Here is a 16,026-nt window from a genome sequence, read left to right as displayed (position 1 = left end):
GGGGTGACATGAAAAAACTTTGGAATGTTGGGATAACCAGGATTATGACTGGGGACATGAGAGGAAGGTAGAATGACAACAAAATAAGCAAGCGGGTGATTCAGGTTAAGGAATCTGTTAGGAGAGCTTGTGCCCAGGCAGTTGAAATTAAAATGTATTTTAGGTGTTTCCTTGAATTCCAGGAGCAGCAATGACTGTTTTAGATTTAGATTAGATTAGACTCCCTACAGTATGGAAACAGGCCCTTGAGCCCAATAAGTCAACACCGACTCTCCAACAGTAACCCACCCAGACCGCTACCCAAATTTACTCTTGACTAATACACCTCACACTATGGGAAATTTAGCATGGCCAATTCACCTGACCTGCACATCTTTGGATTGTGGGAGGATACCCATGCAGATACTGGGAGAAAGTTGCCCAAGCAGGAATCAAACCTGTGTCCCTAGCATTGTGAGGTAGCAGTGCTAACCACTAAGCCATCTATGCCACCCCAGTTTTATATGCTGTTGTATTGTTTTGGAACGTTGGAGAAAAAAAGTCAAAACAACGGCACTTATAAAAGGGAGAAGGACAGATAATAGGTAGCACATGGTCAGTGAAGGAGAGAGAGAGAGAGAAGGAAAACTGACACAGCAGTGAATCTGTGCAGTTACTGCCTTTGCTGTTCAAATTCATGTATCTCTGGACATTTAGGAGTGCATTTAGGAAAACTTAACAAACAGCAAAATTCACAACTGATGTTGGAGGAACCTGGTTGGAAGAGGTTACAACACAGAAGCAGATAAGTGCATACTTTTAAGTGTAACCTTGCTGTAAATCTACAACAGTGAGTAGAATGGGTTCTTTATTGATTGTTTTATTGGGATCTGTCTCTTGATTAAATTTTAAAAATATAAGCTATAAATATTAAGTTAGCCTAGAACAGTGCTTTTTAGAGCAATGAGACAATGCTATTTTCTGGGTCTGAAGATTGTGAAGAAATAAAATGGCCTTCAGTAGAGTGGTATGCTCTTGTCAGATGTGGGAGTTTAGAGATAGTTTGTGTAACTGAGGATTATATTTGCAATAAATATCTTTGGTTGCAAATCCTATCAGATCGCTTGGATCGGTTAGAGCGACATTTAGAAGCAATGATAAATTTACAAGAGCAAGGGCGTATGATGGATGACAGTTATACAAAGGGAGAAAAGCTGCAGATACAGAAACACAGATTGGTTAACTCAAGGAAAAGTATGAGAAGTAGGCATGTAGTGCAGGAGTCTTATGTGGCTACTCCCATTTCAAACAAGTACATTGTTTTGGAAAATGTAGGGCGTGATAGACTCTCAGGGGAATGTAGCATGAACAGCCAAGTTTCTGATATCGAGATAGGTGCTAATGTAATGAAGGGTACCTTGGGTTCCAAGTGATCGATTGTGATAGAGGACTCTCTAGTCAGAGGCATGGACAGATGTTTTGCAGCCAGCAGCAAAAAATCAGAATGGTGTGTTGGCGCCCTTCTGCCAAGATCAAGCATGTTTCAGAGAGAGTGCAGAATGTTCTCAAAAGGGACAGGGACCAGCAGGAAGTCATTGTACACATTGGAACCAATGACACAGGAAGGGAAAAGGATGAGATTCTGAAGGGAGAATATAGAAAGTTAGGTGGGAATTTATAAAGAAGGTCTGAATTACTCCTGGTGTTATGAGCGAGTGAGGGGAGGAATAGAAGGATAGAGTAGATGAATGCAAGGTTGAGGAGCTGGTGCATGCGAGAAGGGTACTCATTTTTGTATCATTGGAATCTCTTCTGGGGGAGAAGTGACCTGTACAATAAGGATGGATTGCACCAGAATTGGAAGGGAGCTAATATACTGACAGGGAGATTTGCTAGAGCTGCTTGGGAGTATTTAAACTAGTAAGGTGGGGGTGGTGGGGGTGGTGGGGGGGGGTAGTGGTGTGGTAAGTGGTGGGGAAGACCCAGAGAAATAGTGCGGTAAGAGATCAATCTGAGACTGGTACAGTTGGGAAAGCAAGTGAGTCAAACAGTCAGGGCAGGCAGGAACAAAGCAGAGAACAATGTAGAACTGATAAAGTAAACTGCATTTACTTCACTGCAAGAAACCTAACAGGGAAGGCAGAGGAACTCTGGGCATGGTAAAGGCAAAGGACTGGGATATCATAGCAACTACAGAAACATGGCTTAGGATGGACAGGACTGGCAACTTAATGTTACAGAATACAAATGCTATAGGAAGTACAGAAAGGGAAGCAAGAGAGGAGGGAGAGTGGCGGTTTTATAAAGAATAGCATTACAGCTGTATTTAGGGAGAATAGTCAGGAAATACATCCAGCGACAATGTTTGGTTGGAACTGAGAGATAAGAAAGGGATAATCGCCTTATTGGGATTGTATTATAGCCCCCCTAATAGTCAGAGGGAAATTGAGAAATAATTTGTAAGGAGATCTCAGCTATCTGTAAGAATAGTGGTTATAGTAGGTGATTTTCACTTTCTAAACATAGACTGGGACTGCCATAGTGTTAAAGGTTTAGCTGGAGAGGAACTTAAATATGTACAAGAAAATTTTCTAATTCAGTAAAATCAGAGAAGGTGCAAAGCTAGACCTACTCTTGGGAAATAAGGCAGGGCAGATGACTGAGGTGTCAGTGGGGCCAGTGACCATAATTCTATTAGTTTTAAAATAGTGATGGAAAAGGATAGACCAGATCTTAAAGTTGAAGTTCTAAATTGGAGAAAGATCAATTTTGATGATATTAGGCAAGAATTTTCAAAAGGTGATTGGGGGCAGATATGTGCAGGTAAAGGGACGGTTGGGAAATAGGAAGTCTTCAGAAGTGAGATAACGAGAGTCCAGAAACAGTATATTCCTGTTAGGTTGAAAGGAAAGGCTGGTAAGTGTAGGGAATGCTGGATGACTAGAGAAACTGGGAGTTTGGTTTAAAAAAAATAGAAGCATTTGTCAGGTATAGACAGGATAGATTGAGTGAATCCTTGGGCATATAGAGGCAGTAGGAGTACACTTAAGAGGGAGATCAAGAGGGTAAAAGGGAGACATGAGATTGCTTTGCTTTGGCCAATAGGGTTAAGGGGAATCCAAAGGGCTTTCACAAATACATAAAGGACAAAGAGTAAATAGGGATAGAATAAGGCCCCTCAAAGATTAGCAAAGCAGCCTTCGTGTGGAGCTGCAGGAGATGGGGGAAATACTGAACAAATATTTTGCATCAGTTTTTACTGTGGAGAAGGATATGGAAGATGTAGAATTTAGGGAAATAGATGGTGACACCTTGAAAAATATCCATGTCACAGAGGAAGGGATGCTGGATGTCCTGAAATGCACAAAGGTGGATAAATCCCCAGGACCTGATCAGATGTACCCTAGAACTCTGTGGGAAGCTAGGGAAGTGATTGCTGGATCCCTTGCTGAGATGTTTGTATCATCAATAGTCACAGATGCGATGCAGGATGACTGGAGGTTGGCTAACATGGTGCCACTATTTAAGAAAGGTGGTAAGGACAAGCCAGGGAACTATAGACTGGGTGAGCCTGACGTCAGCGGTGGGCAAGTTATTGGAGAGAATCCTGAGGGACAGGATTTACATGTATTTGAAAAGGCAAGGCCTGATTAGGGATAGTCAACATGGCTTTGTGCTTGAGATATCATGCCTCACAAACTTGACTGAAGTTTTTGAAGAAGTAACAAAGAGGATTGATAAGGGCAGAGCGGTGGATGTGATCTTTCTGGACTTCAGTAAGGTGTTCAACAAGGCTCCCCACGGGCAACGAGTTAGCAAAGTTAGATCTCATGGAATACAAGGAGAACTAGCCATTTGGATACAGAACTGGGTTGAAAGTAGAAGACAGAGGGTGGTGGTGAAGTGTTGCTTTTCAGACTGGAAGCCTGTGACCAGTGGAGTGCCACAAGGATCATTACTGGGTCCACTACATTTGGTCATTTATATAAATGATTTGGATATGAACATGAGAGGTATCATTGGTAAGTTACCACCAAAGTTGGAGGTGCAGTGGACAGCGAAGAAGGTGACCTCAGATTACAATGGGATCTTGATCAGATGGGTCAATGAGCTGAGGAGTGACAGATGGAATTTAATTTAGGTAAACGTGAGGTTTTGGAAAAACAAATCAGATCAGGATATTGGTAAGGTCCTTGGGAGTGTTGCTGAACAAAGAGACTTTTGAGTGCAGGTTCATAGTTCAAAGTAGAGTCCCAGGTAGATAGGATAGTGAAGAAGGTGTTTGGTATGCTTTCTTTTATTGGTCAGAGTATTGAGTACAGGAGTTGGGAGGTCATGTTGCGGCTGTACAGAACATTGGTTTGGCCACTTTTGGAATATTGTGTGCAATTCTGGTCTCCTTCCTATCAGAAGGATTTTGTGAAACTTGAAATGGTTCAGAAAATATTTACAAGGATGTCGCCAGGGTTGGAGAATTTGAGGTATAGGGAAAGGTGTAGGGAATTGGCTGGGGCTGTTTTCCCTGGAGTGTCGGAGGCTAAGGGGTGACCTTAGAGGTCTATAAAATCATGAGCATGGATAAGATAAATAGAGAACGTCTTTTCCGTCGGGTGAGTAAGTCCAGAACTAGAGGGCACAGATTTAGGGTGAGAAGGGAAAGATGTAAAAGGGACATAAGGGGCAACTTTTTCAGAGGATGGTGCATGTATGGAATGAGCTGCCAGAGGAAGTGTTAGAGGCTGGTAGAATTGCAATATTGAAAAGGCATCTGGATGGGTATATGAATAGGAAGGATTTAGAGGGTTGTGGGCCAAGTGCTGGCAAATGGGAGCAGATTAGGTTGGGATATCTGGTCAGCATGGACTTGTTGGACTGAAGTGTCTGTTACCATGCTGTCCATCTCTATGACTCTATGAATTATTTAACTACAAGTGGGCATTACATTGGGTGACACAATAGTAAAGTGGTTAGTGTTGCTGCCTCATAGTGCCAGGGACCAATGTATGGTCCCAGCCTTGGGTGACTGTGTGTGTGTGTGTGGAGTTTACATGATTTCCTCATGTCTACATGGGTTTCTGCTGCATGTTCTGCTTTGCTGCCACAGTGCAAAGATGTGCAGGTTTGTGGATTCACCATGATAAGTTGCCATGTTCTGTCCAGGGATGTACAGGTGAGATGGATTAGTCATATGGATGGGGATGATGTTCAGAGGGTTGGTGCAGACTGGATGGAGCACATATGGCCTCAATCTGCACTGGAGGGATTCTACGAAAACAACATGGACACAGAATTGAAAGAGAGAATCCAGACCTTGACTATACATTTTCACATACCAGCCTGAGACTATAATAATACACTTGTGGATAGGACTCTCGAAAGTCAGGACTAAATTTCCGTTTGGGTGTTTCACTGATAAATGCTGATACAATATCAGAACCAAATGCTATCACAGTGGGAGGTTGAACACTTGCGGGCAAGCACTCGGAATGTCTCCATGTTTGTCTGCAGTTATTTATTTGAGCAAATCTCTACGACTGAATTGGCAGGAACCCAAACTCTCACTTGAGTGTACTCGTCAGTCACACTTGGTCTGCATATTGCAGAGAAATTTTCAGATGTCGCAGGATACAGTCATTTTGACACGTTTTAGGAAGGTTGTTTTCATTGAGATCTGCTTCATATTTTGTTTAACTATTTTCATGCATTTTTAAGGAATAAATGCAAGTTTTTTAAAAAATGGAAACACGTCCTTGAATGCAGCTTCTTAAATAATCCATTATCAGATAAATTAGTTGCCACTTTAATTTTTGAGAAATATTTGGCATAGGAGTTATGTTATAGAATCAGGACCTCAGTGCCAGGATTAAATTTAGATCCCATACTACCTGTCAGTAATGGTCACGCAATATGATTTTCCAAGGCAATCAGTAGCCAATGGGCATGTTCACTGTCTAAGTTTGGTTGGCAGGTGGACTGCTGGTGCTCGATGCGCTATAAAAAAAATTGTTCTGATTACAAGAGAAGGCAGCATGCTGAAGCAAGTGTGGGCAATTCAGGACCCTCAATGTGGAATTTGGAAAGGATTCAAAAACAAAAGACTGCAGCTGCTAGACCAACATTGTAGAATGGAAAACACCTTCTGATGTGTCAGCAGCAGCCAGAGTTATGGATATCCTTTTGCAAAGGCAGTCAAATGGGATTAGGTGAGGTGGGGGTGTATGGTGGGGAGAGGAGCTGTAATTATTGTTCCCTCATCTTTTGAACCGCAAAGCTTTTTCTTTGAACTGGCTAGGTTTCGGGTATGACAGCAGGTCTTGCCAGTTGATATGGGGGAGGATCCTTAAAAGATCAAGCTTCCTCTGACTGCCCTTTTTGAAAACCACAAGCCTTTCCGAGAGAAGAACAAAGGCAGCAGATGTATGGGTACATCAAAATTTGTCCACAATCTTCAAGGCCTCAGTTAGGAATGTGGTGGAATAATTCCCACTTGCCTGGATGAGTGCAGTTCTGATAACACTCTTAAGCTTGACACCATCCAGGACAAAGTAATTTGATTGATTGGCAAATATCCACTCATTCCACTACCAACATTCAAGAATAACCGTGTGTACTATCTACAAGATACACTGCAGAAATTTGCCAAAGATCCTTACACAGCATCTTCTGAATCCATGACCACTTCTATCTAAATGGACAAAGGCAGCAAATACAAAAGAACACTACCACCTGCAAGTTCCTTTTCGAGCCACTCAATATCCTGCCTTGGAAATATATCACTGTTCCTTCATTGTTACCGGGTCAGAAACTCACAAGTCCCTCCTTAACAACATGGATGTACCCAGAGCACGTGGACTACAATTCAAGGAGGCAGCTCACCTCCATTTTCTCAGAGCAAACAGGGATGTGCAATAAATTTGTGTTCTTATCAGTGAGGCCAACATCCCATGAAAGAATTAAAACAAGTTGGCTACTCACTCCTTGTGAGCAAGTCATGTTTGCACTTCTGACAGGAGTGGGAAGATCACAGAAACCACTCAGATCGCTTTCCCAATTAAATATCTTTCTGCTAGTTGCCTGCTGTTCTCTGTCAGAATTTGCTTGCATGGCCATTGGAAAATTGGCCAAGGTCATGGGTTTAAGGATTCACTTGTTACTGCTGATTTCTGCCCTTTTAAAGTTTAACTACATGTTAATGTTATTGGGATATTATTGAATCTAATTTGACATGAGAAAACTTGGTGCAACATATCTGGGCTATGTCCAAGACTCCTATTTCCCTGAAATGTATAACTAGATTTTCATATGTTGCAAGTACATTGTCACCCTGCTGTAACTGTGGAAGATTGAATCAGAAAATGTTTCTGGGAGTTTACACTATCCCCTGCCATATTTCAGTAGAAGTGGCATTAAGAGTACAACTATGACCAAGCGTGTATTACCCAAAATGCCTTTCTCTCGATTCGCACCTTAACAACTGTGGGAGTTTCAAATATGACTGTGTCCATGAGATTCAGGTTTGCTATGTTATTGGAGCATAGCATTTCTGGCCATTCCAATGTGGATTCCACAATGAAAACAGGAGAGCCAGGACAAATTTTGTTAAATATTGTTTGTAGAATAGCTGTCGGTTTCTGCCAAGGTGAAAATTCTCACTTTGATTTCCAAATGATTCTTATGGTGCTTTGAAAATGTATAATTTCACAATTCAAATATTTTTTGGAGTCTAGCTTTTGGTTTGGGAACTTTTTATTGTGCAAGATAAATGAAAACTCATGAAGTGAAGCTGGCCAAAAAAAACCCCACAAAGACTTGAGAAATGACAATCAAAGGGAGTTTATTTAATGTTTATTTAATATAGTCAAAATTGGAAGTGGGTAAACCACATACAATTGATGGTATTTTTCTGCGCTTCGTAGTAGAAACAACAGTTGCCTTCATAAAAGGTTTAAATTATTTTAATGGCTCTCACATCAAAAGGAAAGCTTAAAAACAATGGGAAACAAGGGATAATCCCAGAGTATCTATTAGTTTTCTTTTCCAGAAACCGGTTTATAGTTGGAAGCAATTGTTTCATATTTTTACATGCCAGGTATGACAAACTGCTATGAAAATAGGTTAGAGATGTAAAATTCTGTTTAGGGTTTGTCAGTGTCTTTTCTCACAGAAACCATGAGCTGGTTTGTGAGCAACTTTTTCGCAACCAGTTTATATCTGAAGCTGGAAAAACAGGAAACAGGAACAATGAAAGAATTTTCCAAAACCTGTAGGGAGCTTTGGACTAGAAGCAAAGAGCTATCAAGGATATTTTTGTATTGAGTCTCTTTGAACTCAGGAGTCCACAATTGTGTAGTGCTGATGAAGAGTTGGAGAGTTGTCAAGATGAATACTTGTGGAAGGACCCCAAGAAATCTCAGTGTAGTAGAACTAATGAGATGAATCAAAATGATGTTGGAATATTTTGGTATTGTCCCAAGAACCCTCAAGATTTTGTAACCCTCAAGGTCCTGATACAGGAGAACTCTTGGTTGGAAGCAAAACCCAAATGGGAAATGCTGTGTTATGATTTTTGGGTTTAACGAATATTTTAAAATGCTGTATTGTTAAGTTAGCTGTACTTACTTTATTCACAAAAGTTAAATAAAGTATGTGAAATCCTGCACGGTGCAAGTTAATTCAGTTCATAAATGGGAGCTTGAATTTCTTTTAAAAAGTTATTGGTTCACCTCAATATCATAAGAATTAGAAATTTCCTGTAAGTCAGTCATTATTTTAAAACGTTTATTTGTAATACAATATTAAACAGTTTACTCTAAAGTGGAATATCTTCACAACTTTTGTAATTTGAATTGCAATTAGATTTAATTCAATCAATTTGATTAGTATGCCTTCATTTGGAAATTCAGTAAATACTGTTAGAAGAATGTGCATTATAGAATTTAAGAGGGTTATGGTTTGCTTTCTTAAATATTAAATGTTCCACATTTTGTTTTCCTTCTTTCTGTGACAGGAGAACCACTGTCGAAGGATTAAAATACTTGGGGATTGCTATTATTGTGTATCAGGTCTTACTCAGCCAAAAACTGACCATGCTCATTGCTGTGTTGAAATGGGATTAGATATGATTGACACAATCACGTAAGTAATTCAACTTGAAAAAAGAATATTATCTTGTTTCAACCTCAGTCATAATTTTTGAAGGTAGCTAAAATATACAAGTACTTATATCTAGACTCATAACTAATCATGTTTATTAGAAGTTCTCAAAGGTTGATAATGGCTTCATAGATATGAATGAATAACAAAACTTCTAAAGTAATACAATTTGTTATTTTGTTAGTACAATATCAGATCTTTAACTATAGTACAAGAAGACTACAAGAAGAATATATAGCTTGCCAAAGTTGCGTTTGACAAAAGTGATTATGCTCTTCTTGACATGAGCTGAGTGATTCAGATTTTTTTTGCACAAGTGATTAGTCTGATTTAGCAGTCAAATTACATTATTAATGACAAAATGACCTTGAATAAGGTCTCGGAGAAAGTGAGGACTGCAGATGCTGGAGTCAGAGCTGAAAATGTGTTGCTGGAAAAGTGCAGCAGGAATGAGCCCTTCTTCAGGAATGAGCCCTTCTTCAGGAATGAGATGCTTCCTGAAGAAGGGCTCATGCCCGAAACGTCGATTCTCCTGCTTCTTGGATGCTGCCTGACCTGCTGCGCTTTTCCAGCAACACATTTTCAGCTTTGAATAAGGTCTCGGCCTGGTCCAGTTGAAACGTTTGCCAATAGGGAAATAAGACTCACTAAGCTCACATTAGAAGATTAATTAAGTAACCACGTTAATGACAAAGTGATGAAGTAGATTGTTACGATGACCTAAACCCTTGGAAATACTTATACTGAAGCTGATAAAATTTGTTATGAGATGTTGTTATAATGGTACAGAACTGTCATAAATTATTAGTCTCATGGTTTGCCTGTCTTTTCCTCTGTCCTCATTTGTGAGGATTAGGCCATGGATGTCCATCAGATTGTCTCATACTTATGGTTGAAGTACTGTAGAGGTTTGCCATTGTCTTCTGGAAAATGGCTGACCTAAAGACACTCCTTTTCTGCCTTCCTGCTATGAATCATATTTGAATGATTTACATATCACGTTACAGTCTGACAATCAAGCTGTTTGACCATGCTATACCTTCTACAGCCAACAAGTCCTAGCAGGGGACTAACCTGGAGCTTTTGGTCTAAAGATACCACTATAACCACAAAACCTCCTATTGATATTGATAGATTTACATGGAGAGGAGCATTTTATCATCTGTATCTTAGTCTGCTGCTGAAGTGAACCTTCATCTAACTTGGTGTTAACCATTTTGATGTGGGAGTGCATGGTATCATGCTGAAGAAGCTGAAATGCAGTAGTAATCATCCCATTCATGTTAACTTACTGTTTCCCAAGAATTTGAATTTTTTTTTTCATCCAATCATCATAGATCATGATATAACAAAATAGAAACATTTGTAATTATGAAAGGGTGAGACAAGGTAGAATGAAGCAGACTACTTTAGATCCACTAAGGATCAGCAATTACGGGCCTGAAGGTTAGAAGATTGAAAGTAAGATTAAGTGCAATTCTGGTCTCCCTGCTTTAGGGAGGATGTTGTGAAACTTGGAAGGATTCAGAAAAGATTTACAAGGATGTTGCTGGGTTTGGAGGGTTTGAGCTATAGGAAGAGGCTGAACAGGCTGGGGCTGTTTTCCCTGGAACATCAGAGGCTGAGGGGTGACCTTTATAGAGGGTTTATAAAATCATGAGCATGGATAGTGTAAATAGACCATGTCTTTTCCCTGGGTTGGGGAGTCCAGAACTAGAAGGCATGGATTTAGGGTGAGAGGAAAAAGATTTGAAAGGGACCTAAGGGGCAAAATTTTCATGCAGAGGGTGGTGCGTGCATGGAATGAGCTGCCAGTGGAAGTGGTGGAGACTAGTACAATTGTAACATTTAAAAACATCTGGATGTGTATGTGAATAAGAAGGGTTTAGAGGAATATGGCCAAATACTGACAAATAGGTCTGGACTGGATGAGTCGGACCGAAGGGACTGTTCCACACTGTACAGCTCTGACTGTATGACTCTGAGATTTAAAAGACTGAATAACTTATTTCATGCAAAAACCTATCAAATTCACTTCCCAGAGTTAATGATTGAGGTAGAAGCCATGTCAACATTCAAACATAGATTGGGCAGGTGGATGAGGGGAAAGGGGCAAGGGATATTGGAAATGCTGGGAGGGATAAATATGAATAGACTATTTGCTAATATGACCTACTGTACCAAAGGACCTTTCTCTGTGCTGTAACATCTGTGTGTGTTTCCTTGTTGCTCAATTACCATTAGGGTCTATTCTGACCTTTCTTAGTCCTACCTCATACTGCTCCTATTCTGATCTGTATTGCTCACTCCTCACCAGTTAGAATCGTAAATCGTATAGTTTGAAAAGAGGCTATTTAATCAAAAACCCAGAGTTTAATCTTCAAGGTTGAATCACGAGTCAGGTTATTTCTGAATGTTGTGATTCTACCTCCTACTTTCAGTGACCGCCACACTTATTTTTGTCATAACGTAGTGTGGTCAGGTTGGAATTGGAGCTACCACTTTTGGAAGCGCACCCAAGGCAGAACCAGAGGTGAGCAGATTCTGAGTTGTCCTGGTTAAAAGGGCTGCCTTGGTTCCCTGGGACATGAGCTATGTTTAGGAGATGAAGTGTGAGGCAGCAAAATCTTCACCTTTCCATTACTTTTGCATATCACCATGATCTCATAGCCACTTACCAATCCTATACCTACATGCTCCCTCCATAGCCCCTCACATCCTTCAGTACTCCCCATGCTCACTCACCACATATCCACACTATACAGAACTCGAGTGGCATAACAACATTGAAATAAAATTGAGATTTTGATTAAACTGTCATTCAAAAAAACACTTCAAAATTCCATAGTCCTATAAATGGTCATAAAATTGTTCAGATAAATGGAAAGCCATTCAAAGCCATTACAGAACAAATTAAATGGTTAAAAAGTGATCAGGGTAAAAAAAATTGTAATTCTCTTGACAACAGTTTCAAGAAGCCCTGCTGAAGTCCATTGGTTTGGAGCTTAGCTTAAGCATTTTACGATTCCTTTGCACTTTTATGTAAACAAAACCTTCAAAGTTGAAAACGTTGAAACGTTTGAATAAATAAAAGGAGCTCAGCTATTTGTTTAACATTTAGAAGCAGTACCTCAAAGTTCTAAGGCATCTATTCAAGCTTAAAATCAGCAAAGCAGATATCTAGACTCCTAATCTAAAAGAAAGGATTAAATCAGAATGAACCATTGTCACAGTCAAATCTGGATTTCACTATGTTCACTATATATTTAATCCATTTGATAATCTGCTCTAATACATCTGAACACTTTCTTTCACAATGCTGATCATTGTAATGGTTTCTTACCCTTTAAATAGAAAATCTTATTATCAATTGCTGCATTAAAATCCTATTGACTTTACTCCATATCAAGTTGATATGACATATCAACCTGAAAGTCTACAGGTTCTCAAGTCTGAACTCTGGCTCATCCATGGTGCATAACTCCTCTGAGCTGCATATAACCTTATCTCATTCACAAACTGGCATACCTCCATCAAAATTGTTGGAGTTTTAACATCACAGAATCATGGACTGGTTATGGTGTAAAAGGAGGCCTTTGGCAACTTAGTGCCTGCACCTTTTTTTTTTGCATTTTGACTGAGTGCCAATAATGTACCTTTTCCCTATAATCCTATACATTATTATGACTAAAATAATCATCAATTGCCCTCTTGACTGCCTCAGTTGAACATGCCTCCACCACCCTCCCAAACAGTGTGTTCCCGACCCTAACTAATTGCTTTCTGAGTAAGGTTTTTTCCCTGCTCCCAGTTGCCTATTTAAACAAAGGACGTGGCAAGGTTGGAAATGCTATGTGCAGGATCATAGGCCCTAATCTAGCATTGTTAAAAATTGCTAGTCATGGGGAAGAGGGCGAGAATTGTAGAAACAGGTTTCATCTTAAAACCTACTTGCCTCAATTCTGATATGGAAAAAGCATCAATATAAGGTCCAAAATGTGTGTGCTGACCTCTTTGAAAGAGCTGTGTAATTAGTATGACTTTCTTGCTCTAATAGCAATTTTATTCCCTCGACTATTACATCAGTAATGTTTTTTCTCAAAAAAATGTTGTCACTTCTGATTCCCTTTCAGGCAGTAGATTCCAGAACATAACTCATAATGCAAAAACAAGTTCTACTGCTCTTCTGTCTGGTTCTTTTTGTCACTTACCTTAAATTCATATTCTTTCCAGAGCTTCTGCCAATAGAAACAAATTCTTCCTTTTGTTCAACCAAACTCCTTCATAATTTTGAATTTGTAACTCAAATCTTCTCTTGTCACTAGACACAATGCAAGTTCTCCCATCCCAGGGACATGGTAAATCATCTCATCATTTAGCTGTTGGCATCACAGCTAAAATAGTGCTCAGAACTGGATGTTATACTCCAGCTAGAGGATTGGAAGGATGGCTGTTTTGCAGGGGAATGGGGGAGACAGTCAGGAGGTTGACATCAACACCTCTGTCTCTATTTCTAAAGCCAGGAGTCTTATGTTTATTTTTAAGTGTTATCAGTTTGTCCTGCCTCCTTCAAATACTTTAAAATCTAGCTATGAATAGCTCAGACACCATTTCCACATGGCAGAATTCATGCATGCACAAAGGAACACCAATTTTGGAAACCGCAAAAGTTTTTATAGTGATTGCAATAAGAGAAAGATTTGTGAAATGAAATAGGATAATGGCAGTTTTACTGCCCCTAAGATTTCTTTTTGCCAAGTTATTTGGGTAGTGTTCTGGAGATTAATTTCTGCTAACATTTGGAAGATTAACTCCAAAGGAATAGAAAGCAACACAGCAGGTGTGATTTACTGAGGCTCTAGAGTGACTTAGATAAATATTTTAACTATCCAGCAAGGACAAGAACAAGTATATAAAGGGAATAGGATAGGTGTCATGAAGGACCAACTGTCACTGGAGACCTATGCCAGACTGAATCAACATGAGAAGCCAGGAGGGAGTGCGACAGGAGATGGCCAAGTCTGTACAAACATTCATGGTTACTTTTACAAATAAATTAAAATGAAATAAAGGTGAGGATAGCCTGCCTACGGGAAGGTGCTGACATCACTGCACATGAAACATGGTGACGTTGGCAGCACATGTAATCCTGAAGCCAGACATGGCCACGTGAAGTCATCAGCCCCATCTGAACACTAGGAGAGATCGCCAGCTATTTTATCAGTTATTCAGAGCAATTAATCCAATTACAGAGGAACCTCGATTATCTGACCGAGATGGGCGGGTACTATTTCATTTGGATAATTGATTATTTGGATAATCGATTTTAACTTAAATGGGGAAACCATACTGATCTAATGCTGTGCTCTATCAGAGAGTTTGTTTAAATATATACTTTTCATGAGTCTGCCATTTTAACAAACTAATCTTAAGTGTCTGCATGTTTAAAATGAGAAGAACTAAACCCTTACCATGAAATCCCAGCATTAAACAAGGTCCCGAACAGCTTTTACGATCGCAAGACCGTTGACAGTATCAGTTTCCAGGAACTCCGTCTCGCGATAGAAAGCCGGAAGCCCCGCCTCACCCATGCATTTACATTCTTGACTTTTTTTTAAATGAACGGCCTGGTAAAGTGCCAGGAATACTGTAAAACACTTAGTTTTGCAAAGGGCTGTGTAACAATTCTTTCCTAAAAAATATCCAGTTGCTGATGCTTGAGTTGCTTGTGTTTCTTTGTTTTTGCCAGCATTTTCACATCTCCAGTAAAGGTAAATTGAATACACTTACCTCTTTGAAACGTTTTTGTGGGATCTTCAAATCTTCTTCGGATAATCCGATATTCGGATAATCGATGTTCCTCTGTATATGTACTTTGAGCTTTCTTTTTAGTAATCCCATAAAAAATTTACCAGTTTATATTGCTTCTCCAACTTCTTTAAAAATATACAGTTCAGACTTCTCTGTATTAAGTGTAATTTGTCATATATCTGATGATTTTCATGAGTCTTTGTCCTCTTCAAGTCTGCTTCTATCATCCGGTTTACTGCATTACTGAGTTTCATCTCATCTGTGAATATCCAAGTCCAAGTCATTAAAAAATAACAAAATAAGCAATGGTTCCATTACCAACTGCTGGGGAAATCTGCTATATAGTTTATCCTAGTCTAAAAAAAGCAACCATTCCCTACTATTGACAGCTTTCTGTTCCTTAACCAATGTCACAGCAACAGTGTTACTGGCTAGTGGTGGTTCAGTTTTGCTTACAAATCTATAATGTGGCATTTTATTAAATATTGGTTTAACCCGAATTTTCAACCCTGACCTTCATCAAATAAATTCAAATTCAAGTTCCTCAGACAAAATTTGCTTTCATCAAATTACGCAGGTTCTCAGTTGTTAACCAATATTTTTTCAAGTGATAATTAATTGCATCATGTATGTTCTCCAGCCGCAGTGTTCAGCTGACTGACCTGCAATTGCCAAGTTCATCATTCTCTTTTTTAACATGTCTGTAACATTTGCAATCCTCTGGTATCACTAAGGTTTGTAAGGAGAATTGAAAGATTATGACGTGATTCTGCATTAGTTGCATCGAAACTGGATGTTGTGACTTTCCAAATCTGAGTATTGCCAATTGCTCTACTGATTTTAGTGCCACCCAATTTTCTACTCTCTCTTTTCCTGGAATATTGGAATTCTCTTTGTATATGAAAACAAATGCAAACTTCTCATTTTGTCCTTCAGCTAAGATGTCTACCTATGAAAGAGATTTTCAATTCAGTCCCTAAATAACTCCACCTTTTCTTTGATAATTTTACTTTTTATCATTTATAATTGACATCTGTATTCTTTTCTAGAGGGAATGTGGTTCCCCTGTTTGTAAGAACTGAA

The 16,026-nt window shown here is 39.4% G+C and overlaps 1 protein-coding gene across 3 annotated transcripts in view; it reads left to right on the top strand.

Moving 5' to 3' along the window:
* LOC122549912 (adenylate cyclase type 1-like) overlaps positions 1-16,026 on the top strand; it is a 290,855-nt gene that overhangs the window by 79,983 nt on the left and 194,846 nt on the right. For all 3 annotated transcript variants that reach the window (XM_043690132.2, XM_087987226.1, XM_043690134.2), the window contains exon 6: positions 8,987-9,114. In XM_043690132.2, coding sequence (XP_043546067.1) covers positions 8,987-9,114 — 128 coding nt within the window. The remainder of the gene's footprint in view (positions 1-8,986; positions 9,115-16,026) is intronic.

This window comes from Chiloscyllium plagiosum, unplaced genomic scaffold (genome assembly GCF_037043375.1).
Source record: "Chiloscyllium plagiosum isolate Xiang-an unplaced genomic scaffold, Cpla_swu_hap1 HiC_scaffold_5, whole genome shotgun sequence".
NCBI lineage: Eukaryota > Metazoa > Chordata > Chondrichthyes > Orectolobiformes > Hemiscylliidae > Chiloscyllium > Chiloscyllium plagiosum.
Note: the sequence above shows the minus strand (reverse complement) of the source record. Positions and strands in the feature narration are given on the sequence as shown.